This window comes from Acipenser ruthenus, chromosome 44 (assembly GCF_902713425.1).
Source record: "Acipenser ruthenus chromosome 44, fAciRut3.2 maternal haplotype, whole genome shotgun sequence".
Classification (NCBI taxonomy): domain Eukaryota; kingdom Metazoa; phylum Chordata; class Actinopteri; order Acipenseriformes; family Acipenseridae; genus Acipenser; species Acipenser ruthenus.
In genome coordinates this window covers 1,033,348-1,060,566 of record NC_081232.1, presented here as the reverse complement: position 1 = coordinate 1,060,566, position 27,219 = coordinate 1,033,348, and the positions used below count along the sequence as shown (strand labels likewise).

The window sequence follows — 27,219 nt, the reverse complement described above, 5'->3', positions numbered from 1 at the left end:
CCGCCGCTATCAGAAATCCACCGAGCTGCTGATCCGCAAGCTGCCCTTCCAGCGGCTGGTCAGAGAAATCGCTCAGGATTTCAAGACCGACCTGCGCTTCCAGAGCTCCGCTGTGATGGCGCTGCAAGAGGCTAGCGAGGCTTACCTGGTCGGGCTCTTTGAGGACACCAACCTGTGTGCCATTCACGCCAAGAGAGTCACCATTATGCCCAAAGACATCCAGCTGGCCCGCCGCATCCGCGGAGAACGCGCTTAAACTGCAAAACCTTTAAAACTGTGAAACTCAAAGGCTCTTTTCAGAGCCACCCACTTCTCTGAAAGTGTTGTATTCCAGTAGCTTTAAATAAACGTATATCAGCCAATCAATGTTTATGTTATATGACGCCTTTCATAACGGACCACCATCACAAAGCGCTTTACGAGATACAGTAACAAAAAGAAAATCCATAATTCTTTAAAATAGAGACATGCATACATGATATACAGTTTTTTTAAAAAGCAGAAAATACTCTTAAAAATGCACAGTACATTAAGTAGAGTGGAAGTAACATACATGAAATAATAGCAGTAACACAGCAGCTAATACCAGATATCACTCTTAAAGAGCATGGGAAGCAAGAGAGACCAGGCGGGTCCTTCAGTTGATTTAATGTACTGTATACGTTAGATGTTCTGTATTGTTTTTTATATTTAGCAGTTCGAACATGTTCTCAGTATATTACAATGAAAGTATTTTTCGCCTTTTCGTACTAACATTATATTCTTTTAGAACTATCAAAAATAATGTTTGAGAAGAGAGGTCACTTAGACAGAAACAAGGATTTGACATCCGATACAAAACGAACATCGTTAATATCCCAAAGCAATTTAATCGTATTTATACTTAATCAGGTAGCGATTGGTTTACTCTAATATTAACTATTAAAAGCTGCGTGCTGAAACATCACAGGAGTGCCACGTTTATTATGTATATAAGGACAATCTGCTCTCTTTAGAAAGATGTGTTGGCTCTGAAAAGAGCCTTTGGGTTCATTGTTACATCGTCGCTTTAACCGCTCACTTCTTTTTAGGAGCCGCCTTCTTCGCTGCGGGTTTAGCTGCCTTGGTCACCTTTTTAGGTTTAGGCGCTGCCTTCGCTTTCTTCGGGCTCTTCTTTACGACCTTTTTAGGCTTGGCAGCCGCTTTCTTCGGGCTCTTGGGCGCCTTCTTTACAGCTTTCGGTTTCTTCGCTTTCGTAGGAGTCTTCTTGGGTGTCGCTGCTTTCTTTGCCGAAACCTTTTTCGTTGTTTTCTTGACAACCGCTTTCTTTGCCGCTGGTTTCTTGGGAGCTGCCTTCTTCTTGGCCGCCTTCTCCTTGGCTTCAGCCGCCTTTTTGTTGAGCTTGAAGGAGCCCGAGGCGCCGGTGCCCTTGGTCTGTAGCAGGGTCTCCTTGGTCACCAGGCTCTTGAGGGCTCTATTGACGAGGGAGTTGTTCTTCTCCACATCGTAGCCGCCGGCCTGCAGGATCTTCTTGAGCGCCGCCACGGACAGCCCGCTGCGCTCCTTGGAGGCAGACACAGCCTTGACGATGAGCTCCGACACGCTGGGACCCGATTTCTTGGGCTTGGCCGCGGTCTTCTTCTTAGGAGCTTTAGCCGGAGCAGGGGCGGCTGGTGCTGGAGCAGTTTCTGCCATTTCTAAGAGTTTTGAACACAAAGAAAACTATCAATAATACAGACGCGCAACACAGACCTTCTGTGTGTCAGAGAATGTGAGCAGAAAGGCGGAGAGCGGAAGTTATTGGCATGATGAGAACTGTGTAGACTCAACTAACTCACAGGCAACGCGCTCATAATGAAAACGTCCTGTCTTGTGTTTTCTACCCGCACAAAATATACAATTTGACAGTGAAATAGGAACAAATAAACAAAAACAACCGAGCGGATCAAAAGAGAAAGGTTGTGTTTACAATATAACTTATTCTTTAACCAGGAACTTTACTGCATTTTTAATTGAGGTGACCAAAGCTGCACTATCCTCCAGCAAAACCAACCTGCTCGCTCAGTACTTCGCTATATTTTATTTATATACCATGACGAATTTAAGTTTTAAAGTAACTGTACGATTCGTTTCACAAACGAGGCGGCTAGTCAAACACAATTTCATAAGTTTGATGCGTGAAGTTTGTAAAACTGGACGTTTAATCACCTTTATGTGAGGCGCGATTAACACACTGCAGCACGCACTGCCGGAACATCCCATTGTAATCGATCGGGAGAATTACTTTATTGAATTGTTTTATTTCTCTTTATCCCTGACTCACACTTGTTGGAACAATGTAATTACCATGGCTTTACCAAAGTATTCTCTGAGTATTTTAAATATTTTGGGTTCTGGTGTCTTCAAATTAATGTCCTTTTTTATGATGTAATACTGCAAATTATTCTTACTTAGTTTATTATAATTCTGGTGATACAAATTATCCTTCCTAGTTTGTCCTAGCAAAGTACTTTTTCGTTAGTTATATACTTTATATCAGAACACTGTTTAACACAGTATCTTCAATGGAATGTCAAATTGCAATAAATTATACAGCGATTTGAGCCAGGATGGCCGACACAGAGACAGTGGGTGCGTTCACGATACGCAGACTTTGCTAAGTCTGCGCAGATTCTGCGCAGATTCTGAAAATTCATTGGCTACTTCTTCCGATTCTGTGCAGAATCTGCGCAGTATAGCGAAAGTCTGCTTGGCTTGAACGCACCCACTTTCTTCCTCCATGCTCGTTTGGCTGTCAACGTAACAGCGCCCGCGGTGTTGAGTATTGTCTTCTCTTACGAGAATACTGAAAAGGGCTCGTTCTGTAATGTTTAGCAGAAGGTATATATTTGAATTGTGGTAATATTTTATGAGATATTCATTTAAAGTGTTTTATGTTAAAAATATTGATTAGAAAAATTATACAACAAAAACGTATCTCCCCGTCGGGGAATTGAACCCCGGTCTCCCGCGTGACAGGCGGGGATACTGACCAGTATACTAACGAGGAGGAGATGCCTAAATTAACTATCGCTAGGATTCTGAGGGCGTTTAATTCACTCAATGAATTAAACAGCTGTGCGTATGTGTAGAATCTAAACATGCAGCACTGCCCTCTGAAGCTCTCAAAACAACTTCTGTGAGATAGTATTTTTTGTATTGCTTATTGAACAACAAACACTACTTTCATTGAAACCGTTTTGCATTTCATTACCGACCGTAACATCATTATTATCAATGTATATACACATTATTTTCAATTCATTAACATTTTTGTAAAACAAAAAATAAAAAAAATGTACATCTTCAGGAAAAGCTATTTAATATAACGGTGCTGTCTAAGCTTCTGTCATAGAGACTAAACCACTTACATACTACTGAGATGTGTGATTTAAACAGAAAAGAAATCTCTGCACTCTGTACGTATTAGTATGGAACCAGATAACGAGAGAGGAGTGGTAAACTGAAAGGTGAAAACATGATGAGAGAGAGTGTGTTAATAGGGTGCGAAACATTCATATTTATTCATTTATTGTAATTATTTTGGTACAAATTATCTTCTTTTTTTGTCATAGCAAAGATGTCTCTTCATTGAATATTGATCTGGCAAACACTGTTGAAGCAGCAAAGGTCATTCAAAATGATCTAGACATCATTCAGAACTGGGCAGACACATGGCAAATGACATTTAACAGAAGTTGTTTCGGAGGATTTCGATACCAGCAACAGTGATGCTGCTTTTAATTTTTAAGGAGATCGTGGGTGGCTTGTAAATGTGAGGGCAAATATAGGAGAGACCATTTATGATTTGATTCATGTTTATGCTCCCAATGTAGTAAGGGACATAATTAATGAAATGGGGGGGGGGGGTGTCTGCAGTTTCCAATACTCCTGGTCACACTGTCTTGCCTAGTATACAGTTATAGCAAGATTAGACAGGATATACATACCGCAGCACCACCTTAATAAATTCACAAAAGCAACAATAATTCCAAACAGCTTTATTATTACCAACAGCAAATTATTGCAATATGTTAATTTCACAAAACAATTCAAAGATCTTTGGCTAAAATGGAAAGAACAGAAAATCAATTTAGAAATCTGAGGCCGTGATAAGTTATTTTGCCAGCAGTATACCTTAGATGCAACTAGGTCTCTGAACGCAGTCGTGAGATAGCTGGAGAGAGAGATTCTTCAGCTAGAGACTAAGCAGAGCACAGCAGCATAGAAGATCCTGGGGGAGAGGAGAGAAGCCCTGGGCTGCCTGCTAGAGGAGTGAGTTCAGGGGGCACAAGTGAGAGCCAGGTTCATCGAGTTAAGACATGAATGACCCCCACAAGCTTCTTCTTCAGCTTGGAGAAGAAGTGTGTGATCAGCAAGCGGCTTCACTGTGTCCGGCTGCCCTGCAGCACGGAGCTGACTGGCCAGGAGAAGACCAGTGAGGCAGCTTTGCGTTTCTACACTGAATTGTATTCCAATGAGCCATTTTACCAGACTCACATAAACACGTTACTGGAGGGGCTGCCCAGCCTGAGCAAGAAGTAGCAGCAGAGTTTAGAAATGCAGCTGTGTTTTCGGGAGCTGACCACCGCAGCCAAGCAAATGGCCAGAGGGAAGGTCCCGAGGTTAGAGGAAGCTTTCCTATATGTCAGGCAAAGCTAGTCATTTTAAAATGAAGGAAGAACAGGCTGACAGGCGTAGGGCACTCGGACATGGTCAGGCTGTTGAGAGTGCTGATGGTCAGAAGGTTAAAGGCTGATTTCACCTATTTTAATATCGTTAATGAACTGCAGAGTTTCCAGGAGAGGTGGTGAGTCGGACTCTCCTCGGTCAGTGAGGAGGGAGAGCTCACTGCGATTTTATAGAAACAAATATTATCTTTTTAACCATAATCTGCTTTTTTAAAGGTTTTTTAAAATTGATTTTAGGCTATTTTTAAAAAAAATCCTATTTTAGAGAAAGTACGGTGTTTTAGGGTTGTGATAGTGATGGTCTGAAGAGGCTATGGCTGATCCCTGGAGCCAGTAGCAGGGTTCTTGTCATTGTGCTTTTACTTAAATTCTCATGGAATATATTCCGGAGCCCAACCGCCACAAATCCCACGCACACATACTGATACGGAATTGCCGTTCTTGTTGTTATTCTGCTCTCCATATACTGTACGTAAATATTTTCACGTGCTATAATTGCCATGAAAATAATCTGTTGCAATCCCCGTGAATATAAAAGTTCAGAATTATTTCTGGTAAAGTTGTATTTCACTACAGAACAGCCTCAGGCTGAAGTCAAGATGCAAAAATATTTACCGGAGCTCAGCTCAGCTCCAGCTGAATTAGCGCCCCGAGCATAAGTAATAGCAAGTATCCTTTTAGAGTTGTACCAGCTCAAAAAGAGAATGTAATCTACCGGTGGCGTGAGTTTAGCTTTTCGTTCCCCTCTTCGACTCAGTAACTTCTTAATTAATTAATTAATATGGCACTGGCTGTTATCAGGGCCGGTGTAGTATCCGGGCAGTGGAAATCCAGTGCCCCCCACCTTTACCCCCAAATATTTTTCTATCAAAAAGGTTTTCATAATCAGTAGTCCCTCGATAAACCGGACATGTCTGGAGACATCAGTTGTCTGATTTAAAAAAAAAAAATGTAAATAATATGTAGAGTAGGCCTATACAAAAATCAAATGAATATCTGTAGCGCACATTCATTTTACTTTAGCGACCCGGTAACACACAATAAATCATGCTGCTGCATTTTACACATTACAGTGTGAAAATAGTAATCATATATATATATATATATATATATATATATATATATATATATATATATATATATATATATATATGATTTTTTTTAAATGTACACAAAAAGTTTAAAACATTAAAAAATATTTTATTTTCAGGATATATATTTTTCTTAGTAGGGAGAAAAATATTCAAGACACGGAGTCCGGGTTCAAAACTAGAGATTGTTTATTCCAAGCCAAAGCAAAACCGCACACAAAACAGAGCGCTCTGAAGAAGACATCAGAGACCTTCTGAGAAGCTCTCCTTGAAGCATGACATTTTACAATGGTTAACTCCCCAGATCCCTATCCCACCCCAGATGATTAAGCATTTACCCAATGAGTGCAGACAGCACCCCTAATGAAACTAATGTATAGTTAAAGTGGTTAAAGGTAACCAGGAGGTCCCCGGTTCAAATCCCACCTCAGCCACTGACTCATTGTGTGACCCTGAGCAAGTCACTTAACCTCCTTGTGCTCCGTCTTTCGGGTGAGACGTAGTTGTAAGTGACTCTGCAGCTGATGCATAGTTCACACACCCTAGTCTCTGTAAGTCGCCTTGGATAAAGGCGTCTGCTAAATAAATAAATAATAATAATGCATTCCTCCTTCGTGCTATTAAAACACACGCACCATCCTCGGAAGGGGTGTCAGCCAAAATCTTTTGGAACAATCTATGCTACGTACTTAACCCTATGTCCTAAATATTGTTTTTCAACAGTGTACAAAGCTGCTTTGATCTAGCTGCTTCTTTCTTGGCTAACAGCATCTCCGCTACCTTGGTGTACCTGCTTATCTTGGCTGTACTCCTAGAAACCTGTTTGTATCTTTTTTTGTCCCAGACAGCAGTTTGCAGAGTTGCCTAACACACATTTTAATAAAGCTTAAAGCTACCATTACATTTAGTTAATACCCAGTTAATCATATTTCCCCCTTCAGTATATTAATTTAATTGTTTTGAATTTGCACCTCTCCACTCCTCTGCATTTGTAAGATTTACAAGTATTTGCTTCACATTTGAATGCAGTTGTACTCAACCCTGGAAATTAATTGAACAAATTGTAAAAAGTTATTTAAAACCACAAGAGGAACTCGAGTTTCCCGATCAGTGTATTTTCTGCAGCTTGTGTGCATGATGGCTACTGAAGCTACATTTAGTTAAACAAACTGGACAGCCAACAGCGTATGTTTTCTGCTGCAGTGTAGAGCGCAGAAAGTTACGCAGTGCAGTGCTGGAGTTCAGGAGGCTGTTACCTTTGCACCACCCTCTAGAATATCAGTATGAAAACATAAAAAATAAAGAATGTATGAACACTTTCCATTCCCTTCCTGGGCAAGAACAGGACATGAAAATGTAGTTTATATTTCTACTGTAAATCACCGCTTTTGCAGTGCAGTCTTTAAAAAGTAAATTAAATAAGATGAGTCTTAAAAACAAACGTGTATTGCAGAACCATTTTATTCTAATTAGAATCTATAATACCATAGGCCTATATTTTCCTGGAAATTAATTAAAGGTTCAAATAACATTTACAAACAGAAATGCATTATACAGTGATGGCAGACAACAATTTCTTCATTGTAAGGAGTTCTGCAAGATGGTATTCTTGGCTGTCACCATTACAGAAACATGTTTAGGGTAAAATGAAGAACAATTGCCCCACACAGTCATTCTGCATTGCTAGTAATGATATATTCAGGGATACCAAGCTATTTAGTGAGCACGGGGCAAGAGTCTGAAAAACTAGGTCATAAAAGTCCGAACACAAGTCATTATATATTCCTAAACAAAATGATTTCTGATCTCTGCAGTGCTGAACTACAGGAATCTGACAGACAGGCTCTGTAAGTATGAATTAAATGAAGCTTGTATTCATGAAACTATAATATACATCCATGCAAAAAAATCATACAAGTCCTTCCCAGGATTTACATTTTAATAACTCAGACAAATCAGGGATCAGGAGACAAGTTCATTTTGACAAATGGATCAAAAAGTCCAGTTGCATCTCAGGGTCTTATATACTCTCCGCTTCCACTAGACTGAGTCATCTTGTGATGGAGGCACAGTGCTACTGTTCCTAGTGAAGTGTCTGGATACTCTGTGCTTTTACAACTGGGAGTGGAAAATAAAATCTCTCTTATTGAGCGCAGTGAGTCGACTGCTCCCCTGTGTGAACTCGAAGGTGTGACACCAGATTTCCTGCCCGAGTGAATCTCTTCCCACAGTGATCACAGCTATATGGCTTCTCTCCCGTGTGAACTCGCTGGTGGGCTTTAAAGTGGGATATTTGATTGAAACTCTTCTCACAATCAGTGCAGCTATAAGGTTTCTCTCCTGTGTGAATTCGTTGGTGTCTTTTCAGGTCAGTAGACAGAGTGAATCTCTTCCCACAGTGATCACAGCTATACGGCTTCACTCCTGTGTGAATTCGCTGGTGGGATTTAAGGCGGGACACTTGTTTGAAACTCTTCTCACACTCAGAGCAGCGATATGGTTTCTCTCCTGTGTGAGATCGCTGGTGTATTTTGAGCTCTGCTGCTGTATTGAAATCCTTTGCACAGTCAGTGCAGTGATACAGCTTCCCTCCTGTGTGCATTCGCTGATGCAATGTCAGGTTTCCTAACTGAGTGAAACTCTTCTCACATCCATTATAGCGATACAACTTCCTTCCGTAGTGAATTTTCTGGTGCATTTTAAGATGGTGTAACTTCTCCCCTGTATGAAAGCGATGGTGTCTTTTCAGTTCTGTACAGGTATTGAAACTCTTTCCACATTCAGTGCAGCAGTATGGTCTTTCTCCTGTGTGAATTCGGTGGTGTCTTTTCAGCTCTGTTGATGTACTGAGACTCTTCCCACATACCAGGCAGAGATGCAGTTGCTCTCCTGTGTGAATTTGCTGCTGTTTTTCAAAGTGGTCAGAACCCCCCTCTTCAATGGGGTCAGATTCAAGTTCAAGAACCTCCTCTTTAATGATGACCGGTTCAATTCCAGGGATCTCTTCATTAATGTGGACAGGATCTAGTGCATGTGTCTCCTCCTCCCCTTCAATAGATGTCAGCTCTATAGCCTGCTCTGGACTCCTGCACCATTCCTGGTCAAAGAGCTCCTCTTGAATGGGAACTGATTCTGCCTTCGACCCTTCCTCAGCATGAGGGAGAGCATTTCTCTCTGCAGGACCTGTGTCAGAGGGAAGAGTGAAACACTGTAAAATCTACATCATAAACTGTGTTCATTCTAGATTGCACATCCAGTAACCTGTCATTATAATGTGAGGAGTGTTGAATTGGCCCCTCAGATCCTGAGCTGTCACTCTTGCACAAACTATTTTGGTTGTAAAATGAAGAACAATCGTGACACACGGTCATTCCTCATTGGGGTAACACTCCACCAGTGGGACGGAATTGTAATTGAAATATTTTGTATATATTTTAAGTGGAGGCAATTATCTGAAGATATTTAGTTAGCAAGATGCCTGAGTGGGGGGAACTAGGTAATAAAACATTGTGGGCCACCACTGCACTTGTGAAATGGCTAGATCTACATTCTTTGAATATATTGAAAGAGGAGAAAATAATAAGATATTAGTATTAAAGGAGCTGGAGTGGGATAAAAGGGGCAGTCTTTTACTCAAAACAGCAGCGGTTTAGAACATAACATAAGAACGTTTACAAATGAGTGGAGGCCATTCAGCCCATCTTGCTCGTTTGATTGTTAGTAGCCTCCTCTCCTTTGGAAACGTTCTTATGTTTGAAGCTCAAATATACTTCTATAATAATATGCTATAATATTACATTATATTATAACAGCGATGGTGTTGAATGCGCAGGTCACATTCAGTAGGACTATTTGTTTACTCTTTCCCTCCCTCCTTGTTAACGTTGTGTGAACCAAACAGTGAGAGCTGATAGATTGAAATATGATGTCCTTACCTTTCAGTGCTCTTCTCCACCCCGCTGTGCTTGTGTGGTCTCTCTGTTCAGAGTCATCACCTCGCATCAGCAGGTCCTGCTCAGAATAGCTTCCATCCTCCTGGATTAAAACCCGTGAGCTTTTCACTGCGGTCTGGGCTGCAGGCACCGGATCCCTGACTGGCTGAACTGGAAGAGTGGAGAAATCCCGCGCCGGCAGCCCGTGAGCAATAATACTGTCGCTCCCGTGGTATTGTGTTTCAGTGTTTGTGAAAGATTGTGTGAAGTTCTTATCGCCAGTGTTCGTGTATTCTCCGTCTCGCATTGCTTTCAACTCGCTCTCCGCTATTTCTAATCGCAATCTCACACTTTCGAACTCTTGGTCTCTTTGGTCCAGTCTGAGATTGAAAACTGCACATTTACTGTCCACGAACTTTGCTAACGCAGACATGACGCTCAGCACAGCCGCTTTCACTGCAGGCTCGATAGCAGAGGCGAGTTCTTCCTCAAGGAGAGACGCGGAGGATGCGCAGATATCCATCTCTTCTTTCGTTTCAGAGACGCGTCTCATAAACACACTGCGTTCGTTTACTCTGGCGAAGTGAAGACGTCTCAGTTGTAAAAGTTATATCAGCAATCGTCTAGGTTGAACACTCGCCGTTGTTGATCACACTAATCACAGCATGTGAACGAGTTCAGCTCTGAACTGCGGTAGCCATGTTTCTCCTCCCAGACACAGGGACTGTGTACTTCCGTGTACAGACACCTTAACAGTTGTAGCAGCCAGTCTGTTACAGCGCTGACGCCACCTACCGAATACCTTCCACAGGTACCATATAGGTTGTGTTATTAATGAAATTCGCCCTAAGTACAATCAATTCTCTGATTAAATGGGCTAGTTTCCAGGCACAACGTTATTTGTTTTTATTTCCTCTAACAATTACAATTCAGTATTACATAGAAAAGATAACACCCCTAAACAAAATAGAGATTACGTTTATGGGGTGCTATATGTAAAAAAAAAAAAGCGTTTAATTTTGCGATATATATATATAATGATGTATACATTCAGATATAATTTATAAATTGATTTACAAGATTTAACATTTAGCTAAATATTTAACTAAATCTTAAATCTCTTATGATTTCCATTACACGAGAGTAGATGTTAAAACTTCATCCTGATTTGAACTCGGCTCTCACCAAGATAAGCACCAACTAAGACGTACCTTTACAGTAAACTAATGTGATCCATCTGCGTCTCCATCCATTTGCATTTCCTTCCATATGATGATGTAGATATCCTTCTGTCTGGTGTTAATGGCTGAAGTGTAATGCTGGCTCCACGGATCAGCGTATTTTGCCTCCATGGCGCATCAGCACACACAACGGCTGCGATGCTGGCTCCGGTGATCTTATTGTCTTTTGTGTGTAATGTTTTGATGGAACTGTTGGCAACTGAATAAAAGCATCAGCCAAATCAATTAATATAATATATTTTTTTCTGGCTTGCTATTTATTAATTTATTTATACATTTATAATAGAAACATGTATTCATTTCTACATTTATTTTGTAGAAATATTTATTGATACATATATTTATTCCTGTATGAATTTATTTAAATCATTTATTTATTTCTACCTAATAATTTATTCCTTTATTTATTTTTAATTAAAAGAGGAACTACAATTTATCAGAGACCAAAGATTTAGGCAAGGAAGTTACATGCCACTCTTGTGTACAATTCCATTCTATGGTATCTACCAAACAAACAGGAAACTGGGTATTTTCAAACAGGAAAGGGAACATTTCTCTAGAATCGAGCAGAACCTTCGGGCTTTCAGAGAAAGCTGGTAAGGCATGGATGTAAGCTTAAAAAAAGTAATGTTTTTCAACAGCGCAGTGGCACAGCGAGCTAAAATCGTATGCGTTTCAAGGCCCTCATGTTGCAAGTTCAAACAATGGTAATATTTTTTTGTGCGATATGAGCTGTTTTAAAACATAAATACATTGTTTAATATAGATGGTGTGGATATCAAGGTGCTTGCATTCCCTGGTTTATTTTGATGTTGACCAACATGTGGAATCACATGATTGGTAGATGTCGTTATTTAGCTTTTCTGTTTGAAAAGTCGCTACACACCCTTAAAAAGTAAGAAACGGAAAAGGAAGAAGGAGGAGAATAACAATTTTACATTAGTTTGACGGCTTATATCTCATGTGTTTAAGACGTATTTACGTTTTTTAAACATTTGATGTAAGAATGTTTCAAACTTTTGGTACAGATGGTAATTCTAAGTGATTTCGTTTTGCCGTGGCAACATGATGAAAACAGCAAAACTCTTGGAGTTGTGTAGTGTTTCGGCAGTTTCCGACAAGTTTTTCTAACTTGTACGAGGAACTACCGTTCCTCTCAATAACTTTTTGTCGAGGTCGGTAATGGAAAACAAAACTCTTACAATGAAAGCATTGTTTGTTGTTTAATAAGCAATACAACAAATACAATCTCACAGAAGTTGTTTTGAGAGCTTCAGAGGGCAGCATATTTAGATTCTACACACTAGTTTGCACACAGGCCCACCTAAATCTGCACCTATGTGAATGCCAAGTTTAAGTACATATATATATATATATATATATATATATATATATATATATATATATATATATATATATATATGTATATATATATATATATATATATATATATATATATATATATATATATATATATATATATATATATATATATATATAAAAATAATAATAATAAATGTCAACTGTGCGCCCGCAAGGCGGGTGTTTAAGTTTAGATCAAAATAGGCTATTTTTTAAATGCCGCAGGCTTTAGCCAATCAAATCAAAGTAGTAATTGTGATGCAATTTTGGGTCGGATCTTCCTCTCACGCAACGAATCATGTGCAAGCCACGTTTGATTGACAGCAGTTGGCGCGGATCATTTGAAAGTGTTGAAAAGTCCCAGACGTTTATTTTAATGTGCATTTTTAAAGTAAGTGCGGCGGTCAACGTCGCAAAACAAATATGCACACACTTTTAAGAGTTTAGTTTAGTAGAAGGGCTCCAGTGAACAGGATTAAAACAGCTGGCTGAATGCTGACAAATAGTTTAAAATTGCTGTCCCTTGAAGAGATATGTGCGATTTTCATTAAAACAAACCAAAAAACCTGTAAAAGTCGGATTACAATAAAATATTAACATAAGATTTTTAATTTACACCGCTAGGTTTTTTTGTTGATATCTTTTTTTCTCCTTTTTTAGTATTACTATTTCTTATATATATATATATATATATATATATATATATATATATATATATATATATATATATATAAAATTTTATTATAATTTGTAACTTTGTCTCTCTCTGCCTGTAATTGTAAATATGTTTATTATGTTTTCTTGAATAAAAAATGATACAATTTATTAATAATTTGAAGGTATCTGTGAATTATTTCTACGTAGTATTATAAATGTAATCAAATGCAAAAACTTTTGTCATTTAAGATTTGCTGTTAAATTTTCACTCGTGTATAAGATTTATTTTAAAGGCAGCAAAATATGAAAATTGCACGTTCCTTTTCATTAGCGTGTCAACATAATTTTAAAAGGTTTATAAAACTCGAACATGTCGCTCAATGTGTCACTCAAGGTTGTTTTAAAAAATCTATTTTTGTCTGCTTGTTACGTTTTTTTCAGTCAACGCAATATCCTTGTTTAGCTGTACCTGAGAAAATGCTGTGAAAACGAAAGCAGCCATATTTAGCTGGAAACGACGTATTCTCAGCACAGCTAAGATTTTAGTTTTGGTTTGAAGGCAGCAGGAGCTTAGCCTGATTTTTAATCTTTGCTTGACAGACGCCCTTATGCAGGACGACTTACAGAGGTAGCAAGTTATTACAATACAGCTAAGGAAAAAAGCAATACAGTTTTTTTTGATTGGGGATCTTTTTTGTTTCTGTTAAAATGTGATGTGATATTAAGTAATAATACAATTCTTTCCTTCGAGCCGGATTTGAACCAGCGACCTAAGGATACCCGTGTTTTTCCACTACAGTCCTCCGCTCTACCAACTGAGCTATCGAAGGCAGGTCTGTTACACAGCGCGGCCAGACTGCGTGTATCAGTGACGCATTCATCACTGCTTTTTGTACTTCGCATTAGACACACATGGGGGCTCACTTGCTTTGGGATATTAACGATGTTCGTTTTGTATCTGATGTCAGATCCTTGTTTCTGTCTAAGTGACCTCTCTTCACCATTATTTTTGATAGTTCTAAAAGAATATAATGTTAGTACGAAAAGGCGAAAAATACTTTCATTGTAATATATTGAGAACATGTTCCAACTGCTAAATATAAAAACAATACATATCATCTAACGTATAAAGTACATTGTATCAACTGAAGGACCCGCCTGTTCTCTCTTGCTTCCCATGCTCTTTAAGAGTGATATCTGGTATTAGCTGCTGTGTTACTGCTATTATTTGTTTATTTAGCAGACGCCTTTATCCAAGACGACTTACAGAGAATACGGTGTGTGAACTATGTTTCAGCTGCAGTCACTTACAACTACGTCTCACCCAAAAGACGGAGCTCAAGGAGGTTAAAAGACTTACTCAGGGTCACACAATGAGTTAGTGGCTGAGGTGGGATTTGCTACTATTTCATGTATGTTACTTCCACTCTACTTAATGTACTGTTCATTTTTAACAGTGTTTTCTGCTTTTTTTAAACTATGTTATGTATGCATGTCTCTATTTTAAAGTATTCTGGATTTTCTTTTTGTTACTGTATCTTGTAAAGCGCTTTGTGATGGTGGTCCGTTATGAAAGGCGTTATATAACATAAACATTGATTGGTTGATATACGTTTATTTAAAGCTACTGGAATATAACACTTTCAGAGAAGTGGGTGGCTCTGAAAAGAGCCTTTGGGTTTCACTGTTTCAAGGGTTTTGCAGTTTAAGCGCGTTCTCCACGGATGCGGCGGGCCAGCTGGATGTCTTTGGGCATGATGGTGACTCTCTTGGCGTGAATGGCACACAGGTTGGTGTCCTCAAAGAGCCCGACCAGGTAAGCCTCGCTAGCCTCTTGCAGCGCCATCACAGCGGAGCTCTGGAAGCGCAGGTCGGTCTTGAAATCCTGAGCGATTTCTCTGACCAGCCGCTGGAAGGGCAGTTTGCGGATCAGCAGCTCGGTGGATTTCTGATAGCGGCGGATCTCCCTCAGAGCCACAGTCCCAGGCCTGTAGCGGTGAGGTTTCTTCACGCCGCCGGTAGCGGGAGCGCTCTTTCGCGCAGCCTTGGTAGCGAGCTGCTTCCTGGGAGCCTTTCCACCGGTGGACTTACGAGCGGTCTGCTTGGTTCGTGCCATCTTCAAACTCTTGTACACAGTATGAAAAACTGTACAAAGTAATACACGCAGGCGATACCAGAGACTATATAGAGGAACCGAGCTGTCCTGATAGGCTGTGACACATTAGGGCGGGTTTATGTTCCTCATTGGTTATATTCCAGATTATCAATGATTGATTGGAACATTTGAATTCTGCGCGCATTCTGTTAAGCAGTCATTGTTTCTGAGCTGTTGGCGCCTTTTTTAATAAATGTAGTCATTCAGGAACATATTACTAATCCCCCGTATTAAGAAATACATTCCATTCAAACTAAGCAGGCTGTTTTTAAAACGAAAACAAAAAAAACGCTCAATAATAGACAAGCAATATTTTAAAACACATACATAAAGAAAATAGCCCCTTTTAAAAAATATACGAATTAATAATAATAATAATAATAATAATAATAATAATAATAATAATAATAATAATAATAATACGAAGTTAAACAAACATAAAATAGAATTTCCTGATGCAATTTTTTGGTGGGGTGGATTTCCAGCTGGAAGCATATTTCAACGTAGCTCAATCAGACAAAGCAAACCTCTAAATTGATATTGTATCGTACTGTCTCCTTGTAAGGAACGTGGTGATTATGTGGGAACGTCAGCAACACGCGCTGTACACTGCGGCGGGTATGTGTTTGATGCAGCGATAAAGAGATACTGTAACGCTGTACTCACAGAAAGTATTCATTGTTGCAATTCATGACTTGGTATTACTCGCACATGGACTGAACAGAAACAGATTAAGTAATTACATTCGTCACCTGGAAGTGTTTTTGAATGTAACTCTAAGGGAAACAAACTAAACCAGTACATTATTATTGTGTCGCAGTTTCCTGCTCAGGAACGTGATTATTGATGTGGAGAAAATCAGCAACACTCGCTGTGGAAAAGCCTGTGTTTGATATCGTTCCAAACAGATGCATGTTAACGCTGCACTACCACACACACACTATTAATTGCTGCAATTCTGACTGTTTAGTATTGTTCTTACAAGAAACAGATTCGATGCGCTTTCATAGAAAAAGTGGGTGGCTCTTAAAAGAGCCTTTGGGGTTTTATAAGATCTTAAAAGCAGCGTCCGAGTGATTTATTTCTTGGCTGGCTTCTCGGTTTTCTTGGGCAGCAGCACGGCCTGGATGTTGGGCAGCACTCCGCCCTGAGCGATGGTGACGCCTCCCATCAGCTTGTTGAGCTCCTCGTCGTTGCGGACAGCGAGCTGCAGGTGACGCGGGATGATTCTGGTTTTCTTGTTGTCCCGGGCGGCGTTCCCGGCCAGCTCCAGGATTTCAGCAGTCAGGTACTCGAGCACAGCGGCCAGATAGACCGGGGCTCCAGCGCCGACACGCTGAGCATAGTTTCCCTTCCGCAGCAGTCTGTGGACTCGGCCGACTGGGAACTGCAGTCCTGCCCTGGAGGAGCGAGTCTTTGCCTTAGCACGGGCTTTACCGCCGGTCTTTCCTCTTCCAGACATCTTCACTGTAATTTAGAATAACAATAAATGCTCGTCTGCTCTCCTGCTCTTTTATACACACCGACTCATTCGTGATTGGACAAAACGGTGCAAAACTTATTATAATATTAAAGACGTCATAGTGGATGAGGGCGTGCAGAATTTTATTTGCCTGTCTCTGATTGGCTGTATCATTTCCTTCCCGCTGTTTCTGGTTTGGCGCTGTTCTGCTGCTGTTTGTCTTTTGTTTTCGTCTTGGCGCCTCATTTTTAAATTGGAACACAGTGTAGCAAAATGTAACCATTTAGACATGTTTAAAACCACACTGCCCCAGTCATGTTCGAGTTTAGTTATAATTCCTAGGTTTTAGTCCACAGTTTAGAGTTCTGTCTTCTGCACTTTAGTTAACCAGGCATCTGATATTGTTGACCGTTCCGTTTGTTTAAATGGTGTAAGGATTATAACGTGCTCGACCTTTTCATTCTTTTTCAAATTAAGCAAATTAAACAAGTTGAGTTTAAAAAATAAGGTGCATTGCAGAACCGTTTTATTCTATTTAGAATCTATAATACCATAGGCCTGGAGCACTAATGCTATGGTTAAGAATTGTATGGTTAACAATAATGATTATAATGAAGGTGATTGCTAATAAATAAATAAATAAATAAATAAATAAATAAATAAATAATAATAATAATAATAATAATAATCAGTCATTTAGACTAGGTTAACTATGCTTCAGAACTGCTGCAGAGTCACTTACAATGGGACCTCGGTGTTACGTCTCATCTGAAGGATGTACTGTGAGTGTATTTTTAATACCAGCTTGTTTACAGCATTGCCTTTTCCATCCAGCCGAAGGACTTGCAGTCCGAAACGTCCTGATAGAATTGTTTTTTAAATCAATTATTCACATTTTTGTGTACCTGCAGTCCCTTTTTCTTTTTGATGTTGCTATTTTTGCTACACAGCAGTTTTCCTTTTTCAAATTCTATATAACATGATTCCCATGAATTCACCTCTGCACAAATACATCTGTAATACAAGGAGGTTAAGTGACTTGCTCAGGGTCACACACAGAACCTCTTTGTAACAAGCCCTCTCCTTTAACCACTGGACCACCAAGCTTCCTATATGTAATATAAACAGTCAACAGCGTGCCACACTGAGGTATATTTGGTACATATCAGTGACTCGACGACTACATAATCTAGGTGTTTGCAATATCTGTATTTAACCCTTTATGCTGCTGTGTACTACATACCCATATTCAATATAGAGATAAAAACGTTTTTTAACAATGAAAACAAAAACGTTGCTAATAACAATAATATTCAGTAAACATTAATTATCAAATAAAAACCACATCAAAACCTGTGCCATTATCGACTTGCTCTGTGCCATTTATTGAAATGTTCAGTACAACAGGACCCGGGGCTGCCTTTGCAACCACTGCACATTTTTCTTGTGTCTTTGTGTTTTCATTTTTGTAGTAGACCCTGCACCTTTGTTGCAGTCTCTGCTTCCCTTGTGTTGGAGGGATAGTCACAAATGCGTGTTCAGGGCTACTTTGCACAAGCATTGTGATGGATCTGGCTGCCGCATTGCCTGTACCCAGTGCTGTGTTTTGATAGTATTTTGTCACAGCACTGCCATTTCAAACCAAACAGCTTCCCGTTTGCAGCTGGCTTACCTGTAAAGTAGCTGCATGCTCTTCTGTTTGTACAGTTTGTATTGTTCTTTGCTCCACATTGTCTTCAACATAATCACTGAGTGATAACACTATGTAACACAATTTTTGTTCCTGGGTAGTAAGTGTTATTTCCTAATTGCTTATGCCTCAAAACTATAGAAAATGTTTATTATTCCCCACAAACTTTGCTTTTGTGACCAGGACAGTGATATTTTGAAATTTACCTATTTCCAATGAGAAAACAGGCGAATTTGTGTCTTTTCGTTCACATAAAGTCAGAAAAAAACAACATATGAATCCAAATTAACATGTATTTATACTAAAGTAATACAAAAATGACTACAAAAGATTTAGAAGTGAGTAGTTTTTCGAGATTTACGATTATACTGTAAATCACTTTCACGAATCAGCCCCCAAATGTAGTCTCCCATCATGTTCTCGTTATATTGTCCTTGGTAGCGGCGTTCAAAGTCTAGTATATCCTGGTGGAAGCGCTCACCTTGCTCCTCCGAGTACGCTCCCATGTTTTCCTTGAATATATCAAGATGAGCATCAAGGATATGGACTTTGAGGGACATCCTACAGCCCATTGTGCCGTAGTTCTTCTCCAGAGTCTCAACCAGCTCCACATAGTTTTCGGCCTTGTGATTGCCCAGGAAGCCTCGAACCACTGCAACAAAGCTGTTCCAAGCTGCTTTCTCCTTACTAGTGAGCTTCTTGGGGAATTCATTGCACTCCAGGATCTTCTTTATCTGTGGTCCGACGAAGACACCGGCTTTGACCTTTGCCTCAGACAGCTTAGGGAAGAAGTCTTGAAGGTACTTGAAGGCTGCCGACTCCTTATCTAGAGCTCTGACAAATTGTTTCATAAGGCCCAATTTGATGTGCAGTGGTGGCATCAGCACCTTCCGGGGGTCCACCAGTGGCTCCCACTTGACATTGTTCCTCCCCACAGAGAACTCGGTCCGCTGTGGCCAGTCCCGCCTGTGGTAGTGCGCCTTGGTGTCCCTGCTGTCCCAAAGGCAAAGACAGCAGGGAAACTTGGTAAAACCGCCTTGGAGACCCATCAGGAATGCCACCATTTTGAAGTCTCCTATGACCTCCCAGCCGTACTCATCATACTTCAAGGCGTCCAGCAAGGTCTTGATGCTGTTGTAATCCTCTTTGAGGTGCACCGAGTGAGCCAGGGGAAGAGACGGGTACTTGTTACCATTATGGAGCAGCACGGCTTTGAGGCTCCAGGATGAGCTGTCAATGAAGAGGCGCCACTCGCTGTCTGACTTGCTGCTCTCTTCTAAAGACGGCTGCTCTCTCTCCGGAGGAGTGGGTACGGGGAGCTCATGGCAATGTGGCACCGGGGCAATGGATGAAGGAAATTCTGGATACGTGATAGCAGGTGCATTCTTGCCAGTCCGACGTTTGGAAGGGTCCACCATGCAGAAGTAGCAGTTGCTTGAGTGGTCAGTGGGTTCCCGCCAAATTCTTGGGATAGCGAACTTCATGGATCTCTTTTCCCCTCTGTACCATCCTACAAAAATACATTTATTTCACCCATGACTAATGTGTAAGAGATTCTCACAACATTTTTCATATATGATATATTTCTTCAATAACATTGAAAATTGTAAAACATTTTAAAATTAAAAACTTTTACAATTTTAAAAATTTTAACAAATTTTATAACATAAAATTCTGAGCAACAATTGTCCATCTTACCTTCTAGAGTTTTTTTGCAGTGCTCGCAGGTGAAATGAGGTGCCCAGTGTTTGTCTTGATCCCCGACAGTCATGCCGAAATATGCCTTGTAGGCCTCACACATCTTAGCAGATGCTTCCTCGGAGTACTTTTTCGCTCTTGTCTTGATAAATTGGTCGCAGACATAGCAAAATGTGTCTGCCGGATGCTTGCAGCCTCTTGATGACATCTCAGAGAAATGCAGATATGTATCCACTTAGGCAGCTGGATCTAAACTGAACTGGTGGGCTTAAGGCCCCTGTATTTATACTACTATTTATATTACTGGAAAGTTCTAGAAAGTTCTAGAAGTTACTCCAAGTTTACTCAGCACTGAATCTATCTGGAATGTTCTGGAAAATAGGTAAATTTCAAAATATCACTGTCCTGGTCACAAAAGCAAAGTTTGTAGGGAATAATAGCCATTTTCTATACTTTTGAGGCATAAGCAATTAGGAAATAACACTTACTAACCAGGAAACAAACAAAAAAAATTGTTACACGGTGTAATCAACTTCCAAACCTAGTTGAAAAACCACAGTCACCCCTGCACTGTTATTTGCTCTGTGGCTCAGCACACACTGCCCTCTCCATTTAGAATGCCATCCTGCATCATTCTCTCTGTCTGTGTGAGTCTCCTGTAAAAAGAAAAGCCACTCCCATCCTCTTCTGTTCTAAAAATTGTAATAACTGTGCCCTCTTAAAATTTTGTCTGCAACCATTAACATTGAAAGAGATACAATTAATTATTTCCATGATGGCTAAAAAGTTAAAAAAAACTACTAAGAAAAAGCAAACAGTAAAATATGTATAATTCCTATAAAACTTACCAATTTAAAAAATATATGTTTTAGTTTTCTTTTTTAATTATTACTTGTTTTTTTTAATTTAGAGTGACAAATTATTGTTTATATTTATTTCCCCGCAATTTGGAATGTCCAATAATGTTTTTTTTGTTTTTTTTTTGTGGGGCATATTAGACAGAATCAGCTTAGTTACAGGTGCAGCCAGGGACATCATCGCCAGACTTCCCTTTACCACAAACCCCTCCTGAACCAGCACAGGTTGAAGCCTGACTTCAAGGTAATGTTGCTTTTTACCCACTGAAAATGCATTTTACTCTCAGTGTTAAAATAAGAGGATAAGTTACTCCTAGACCCAAAACCTTACCAGGAGAGCTTATTTCACCTCGTCCTACCACCTCACTGATAGCCAGCAGGCATTCCTCCACCGACACCATGCCGGCGAGTCAGACCTGCCATAGCTGTGGCACAGCTGACCCAAAGTCAACACAACGAGAACTACGGACATTTTAGATAGAGACATTTGTTTGTAATTTGTATCCGGTAGATGGCGGTAGCTGCTCAAAAGTTCCATTCTCTGTTGGAAAAAGGAAGTACAACACGGAAGTAGACCGTCTGTGTTTTTGAGAGAAGAAACATTGTAACGGGTAGTGTGAGAGTTGAAACTGTCCTCGTACCTTGTTTACAGCAGATACCAGTCCGTAAATTACTCAAATATATTTCTGATATTTCTGTGAAGATTACAGTGTACGAGGTTTCCAGTATAGACAGTCTTCCTCAGAGCATAAGAAAAGCCGCTGTGTTTGTATTAATGGAAGAGGCGAGAGTGAGACGCGTCTCTGAAATGAAAGAAGAGATGGATATCTGCGCATCCTCCGCGTCTCTCCTTGAGGAAGAACTCGCCTCTGCTATCGAGCCTGCAGTGAAAGCGGCTGTGCTGAGCGTCATGTCTGCGTTAGCAAAGTTCGTGGACAGTAAATGTGCAGTTTTCAATCTCAGACTGGACCAAAGAGACCAAGAATTCGAAAGCGTGAGATTGCGATTGGAAATAGCGGAGAGCGAGTTGAAAGCAATCCGAGACGGAGAATACACGAACACTGGCGATAAGAACTTCACCCAGTCTTTCACAAACACCAATGAACAATACTGCGGGGTTGACATTGATGTCATTCACGTCCCCGAGCTGCAGCAGGAAGAGCACAGATTGGTCCACACGAGGACAGCGGAATGGAGACACACAGTGGAAGGTAAGCAGATATTTAATATAGCCGCATTGCTTTCTTCAGGAATGGGATAAACTGCTGGCAGCAGCCTTTGGGGGATTCTTACTGGTACTGTAATAAGAAACCTCGTACAGACTGCTGCCTGTATCCTATTGGCGCGACTCTCTCGTCAATATAATACTGCTGCACTTGCGCTCTGTACTACTGGGAAGCCGTAGATAAAGGGGGCTGCATTGAACTGAGTGTCTATTGTGCTGTAATTCTTTCAGTGCGAGTGAGTATTTTATTATGCCTCACCCGAAAAACGGAGCACAAGGAGGTTAAGTGACGTGCTCAGGGTCACACAGGGAGTCAGTGATTGAGCTGGGATTTGAACCTTTTGCCCTTTTGTTTAACCACTGCACCACACAGCCTCCACAGTCCCCTGTCAAAATAGTTTGTGCAAGAGTGGCAGCTCAGCATCTGAGGGGCCAATTCAACACTCCTCACATTATAATGGCAGGTTACTGAATGTGCAATCTAGAATGAACACAGTTTATGATGTAGATTTTACAGTGCTTCACTCTTCTCTCTGATACAGGTCCTGCAGAGAGAAATGCTCTCCCTCATGCTGAGGAAGGGTCGAAAGCAGAATCAGTTCCCATTCAAGAGGAGCTCTTTGACCAGGAATGGTGCAGGAGTCCAGAGCAGGCTACAGAGCTGACATCTATTGAAGGGGAGGAGGAGACACCTGCACTAGATCCTGTCCACATTAATGAAGAGATCCCTGGAATTGAACCGGTCATCATTAAAGAGGAGGTTCTTGAACTTGAATTTGACCCCAGTGAAGAGGGGGGTTCTGACCACTTTGAAAAACTGCAGCAAATTCACATCTGTACTGTGTGTGGGGAGAGTTATACTAAGTTAAGTGACCTGACTTTACACCAGCGTATTCACACAGGAGGGAAGCCGTATCTGTGCACAGAATGTGGGGTGACGTATTCTGACTTAAATAACTTGATGAAACACTTGCAAATTCACTCCAGAGACAAACTATACCAATGCAGCGAATGTGGGAAGAGTTTCATTACAAAAGATGAGCTAAAAAGACACCATCGAATTCACACAGGAGAAAGACCGTACTGCTGCACTGAGTGTAGAAAGAGATTCAATACCTCTACAGATCTGAAAAGACACCGTCGCATTCACACAGGAGAGAAGCCGTATTCCTGCACTCGGTGTGGCAAAAGTTTCACACAGTTACAACACCTTAAAACACACCTGCGGATTCACACAGGAGAGAACCCGTACTGCTGTGGTCAATGTGGCAAGAGTTTCAAACAGTCTCAACACCTTAAAACACACCAGCGAACTCACTCAGGAAAGAAATAGGGTTGCAGAAAACCCTGTGAGCTCATTTTATCAATACTCAAAAGGCTGTTTTAAGAGGATCCATGTAAGATAATTTCTTGAAGAAGGCATTTAAGACACTTTCGTGACAGCTTCAGATAGGATTGCTATTAATTTGTACATGTGTTCTCTTTAAACAAAACCCATTACACACAATTAAAAATTAGAAAAAAAGATGCAAACACCCACAACACGAGATGTAGAATTCAACATAGCAGCAGACATTGTCATCCTAACTGTAAACTGCACTCCAGGAAGATGTGAAATGGGTAAGGAGCAACAGGGTGAGAATTAGCAGCGACCTGGAGAGACCCAATAGATTTACACCTGTTATTGGTCAAAAAGATTATTTTTCATTTAAAAATATTTAATAAATGGTGTTTAAAAGGGAAAGTTAAAAGGAAACCTCGGTGTTGAAAGGTGTGAATATAAATAACATTGTGTGTGTTAAGAAAGTGAGCCGCTCGGCGCAGCTCAGTCCCACTCCCCCTGAGCAGCTCAAAGCTGCAGAGCAGATTCCATTGGTGACCCGAGTGAGGGGAAGAATTCTCTCAGATGCTCACTTACAGGCCTTAAGGGAGCAAGAGGTTTCTGGGGTGTGTGTGTCTTTTTTTGTATTCATGGTGAATGATAGCTGGAATATACTCTATCAGGAGTCATCATTTATTGTGATGGGATGTGTTTGTCTGTTTCACTTTTTAAAATACTGTGTGCAACAGCTAACCTTGTAAAGCATCAGAAATGAAGGCTTTTCGGTTTGAGTGTTATCTCTCTTTTTGCTACAGGCCTGTCAGAACTCTATTTTCTAGTGTGTATTAGAAGCAAATCCAGTAAGTCATGTGCTGCAGTTAATTGTGAAAGAGTTAATTAATTATTTCCATGATGGCTACAAAGTAAAAAAAAAAAAAAAGCCAACAGTAAAATATGTAAAATTCCTATAAAACTTATCCATTTAAAAAATATATTTTAGTTTTCAGATTTATTTTTAATTTGAAGTGACCAATTATTATGTTTTTTTTTTTCTGTGGGAAATGGGGCACATTAGAATCAGCTTAGTTACAGGTGCAGCCAGGGACACCATCGCCAGACTTCCCTTTACCACAAACTCCTCCTGAACCACCACATCTACAGCTTGTGTTTCACTGAAAAAAAATAACTAAACCCTTAGTCATATGTGATGCCAGCGGTCAAGGCCAGCCTTAGGCTGTGCAGGGCTCTAGGCGGTGATGATTAAATGCGGGTTCCAGAACATTAAGTGAATGCTACAGTAGCAACCGTGTCTTAAAATGAGTATATAGGTGCATCATGTAATCATACGCACCTACATATACTAACGTTAAGATGCAGTAAATAATACTAATGATATTGAAATGTTAATGAATACTTTCCGTTCGTTTGTTAGACTTTTATATAATTCACAACTTTAAAGCACTCAGAATTCCAGTCGTCAAACATATAACGTATTTACTTTTTTTTCTAAAATGACCATGCCCCAGTAGGCCTATTGAACAATACTGTAATACCCGACTATAAGTGGGTTCTGATAGGTTGGAAGCTAGAATATAAATAAATAATAATGACAAAAATAAATCTCTCGGAGACACTGCGTGCAATGCCCCTTTGTGCATTCTTTTTTGTTTGTTTGTTTTTTGTTTACAAATTAACCCCTGGTCATTATCAAATCCTTTTTTTCATTTTCTTTTATAAATTACATAAGAACTTTGCCTTTATTTGACAGTATCGCATAATCTGACAAACGTTTTTGAGTCATCGTTGAGTGCAAGCACTTCTTGATCAATTGCACCCCCACCCACTAATTTGTTTTCAGTGTGTTGTGTGCTACAGTAAATATTTTTTTTTTAACAAAATGTACCTCATATCTAATCACACCCATATTTGTAATATTTTGTAAAAAAAAAAAAAAAAAACTCTCATCCATGGTAAGAATCATAGCAGACTGTAATATTATTAATTTTTCATAAACATGTACTTAAAAGAGGGTATTTTAAATGTGGGTAGATGTAGTTTAATTGTCATTATTATTAATATTATCATTCCATTCACAAATTGGGTATTTTACTGGGTAAAAAATTAAAAAAATCTAATTCACAAAATGGTGAACGGTATTAGAAACAGTCATGCTGTATATTTATATAATATTAAAATTGATATAGTATTAAAAAACCTAAGATGGCAAATCTGAGTAGCCCAAACATTCGACATATTAACAAAACAATAGCTCATAAAATCATTGAATTGTACTAATGGATTAGATTTACATTAGCTGCAACAATGGATTTGGTTTTAACATAAATCCATGATTAAATGCATCTAACCAAAGGAGAAGTATTTTTTTTTAAATCAACAACATGTGTTTATAAACTAACAAAGTTTTACTTTCACTGTAAATAAACATGCTTGCAAACACGAAACATTATTTTACAATGTTTTGTTACGCAAGAACCTTCTCTCCTGTGTGTGTCGATGACTGGGGGGGTCATGTGAGCAGTTCAGACCCAATGAGAAACTATCAGCCTCTATGGTTGCTAAGGAATAAAAAAAAAAAAAATGAAAACAAAATTAAGCATGTCTACTGGCGCCAAGTTTTAATGTAGCTGGCACTATATGAGGTAAACCAAATTTGCACACCTGAGCGTTTTACGAGCACGTAATGAACACATTAAATATCATGGCAGTCCGCTTGAGCACGGGGCCCCCTAAACAGTGGGGGCCATAGGCGGTCGCCTCGCTCGCCTTGCCCTTGTCTGTATGGTTTTATACTGCAATTTTAACATGTCCACTGAGTTTAACGTAATTTGCAGAGTCATACCTTGAAAGAAAAGCCAGCGGGGCAGACAGCATATCCAATGAGATGCTGAAACACAGCAGCCCCAAGCTGCAGGAGGCCCTGCTCAATCTCCTCAATATAATTCTAAAGGTGTGTTATTTCCCTGACATCTGGAATCAATGATTAATAATCCCTGTATATAAAAATGGAGACAAATTTGACCCTAATAACTATTGAGGCATCTGTGTGAGCAGTAATCTGGGAAAGGTATTCGGAAGTATCATTAATGCCCAGATACCGGCCTTCCTTACCGAACACAGTGTCTTGAGTAAGAGTCAGATTGGATTTCTACCAAAACACCGGACATCTGACCACATTTACACCCTACACACCCTAATAGACAAACATGTAAACCAAAATCAAAGAAAAATATTTGCTTGCTTTATAGAATTCAAAAAAAGCTTTTGACTCAATCTGGCAAGAAGGATATTTTACAAAGTTATCCAAAGTGGTGCAGGGGAGTAAAGTATATAATGTCATTAAATCTATGTATACAGAAAATAAATGCAGTGTTAAGATTAGCAATAAAATAACAGAATTTTTCTCACAAGGGCAGTGAGTGAGACAGGGCTGCAATCTGAGCCCAACACTGTTCAACATCTATATCAACAAGCTGGCCACAGTGTTGGAGCAGTCTGCAGCCCCTGGCCTCACTCAACATGACACTGAAATTAAATTCCTGCTCTACGCAGATGACCTGGTCCTGCTGTCACCCACAGAGCAGGGGCTGCAGCAGAGCCTGGCACTGCTAGAGCAGTACTGTCAGAACTGGGTCTTGGCAATGAATATGAACAAGACCAGAGTCATGATATTCCACAAAAAAGCCAGATCTCAGGGAAATAAGTACCACTTTACCTTTGGAAAAAAACACTTTAGAACAAACTACACCTACCTAGGCCTAAAAATCGGTGCATCAGGGAGTTTTAACATGGCAGTGAATC

At 39.9% G+C, this 27,219-nt stretch overlaps 5 protein-coding genes and 1 non-coding gene across 6 annotated transcripts; 1 reads left to right on the top strand and 5 right to left on the bottom strand.

The window, feature by feature from the left end:
- Window positions 1-1,004: 1,004 nt before the first annotated feature.
- On the bottom strand, window positions 1,005-1,749 carry LOC131709710 (histone H1-like). The gene has a single exon (XM_059012426.1). The coding sequence runs from the start codon at window positions 1,672-1,674 to the stop codon at window positions 1,057-1,059; it is 618 nt and encodes a 205-aa protein (XP_058868409.1). The 5' UTR covers window positions 1,675-1,749; the 3' UTR covers window positions 1,005-1,056.
- A 5,494-nt stretch (window positions 1,750-7,243) lies between these two features.
- On the bottom strand, window positions 7,244-10,432 carry LOC117398897 (zinc finger protein 436-like). The gene is made up of 2 exons (XM_033997997.3): window positions 9,736-10,432; window positions 7,244-8,983 (listed from the first exon to the last, which is right to left on the bottom strand). Exons 1-2 carry the CDS (start codon window positions 10,283-10,285, stop codon window positions 7,944-7,946), a joined length of 1,590 nt encoding a protein of 529 aa, XP_033853888.2. The 5' UTR covers window positions 10,286-10,432; the 3' UTR covers window positions 7,244-7,943.
- Window positions 10,433-13,734: 3,302 nt separating this feature from the next.
- On the bottom strand, window positions 13,735-13,822 carry trnay-gua (transfer RNA tyrosine (anticodon GUA)). Its single transcript is given in 2 exon segments — window positions 13,735-13,770; window positions 13,786-13,822. It is a non-coding gene; the product is annotated as a tRNA-Tyr (tRNA).
- Window positions 13,823-14,644: 822 nt separating this feature from the next.
- On the bottom strand, window positions 14,645-15,156 carry LOC117398928 (histone H3). Its single transcript, XM_033998030.3, has one exon. The coding sequence runs from the start codon at window positions 15,106-15,108 to the stop codon at window positions 14,698-14,700; it is 411 nt and encodes a 136-aa protein (XP_033853921.1). The 5' UTR covers window positions 15,109-15,156; the 3' UTR covers window positions 14,645-14,697.
- A 1,028-nt stretch (window positions 15,157-16,184) lies between these two features.
- Window positions 16,185-16,645, bottom strand: LOC117398943 (histone H2A-like). Its single transcript, XM_033998043.3, has one exon. It carries the CDS (start codon window positions 16,607-16,609, stop codon window positions 16,226-16,228), a length of 384 nt encoding a protein of 127 aa, XP_033853934.2. The 5' UTR covers window positions 16,610-16,645; the 3' UTR covers window positions 16,185-16,225.
- A 4,721-nt stretch (window positions 16,646-21,366) lies between these two features.
- Window positions 21,367-24,906, top strand: LOC117398880 (zinc finger protein 813-like). The gene is made up of 2 exons (XM_033997974.3): window positions 21,367-22,065; window positions 22,622-24,906. Exons 1-2 carry the CDS (start codon window positions 21,630-21,632, stop codon window positions 23,410-23,412), a joined length of 1,227 nt encoding a protein of 408 aa, XP_033853865.3. The 5' UTR covers window positions 21,367-21,629; the 3' UTR covers window positions 23,413-24,906.
- Window positions 24,907-27,219: the final 2,313 nt, after the last annotated feature.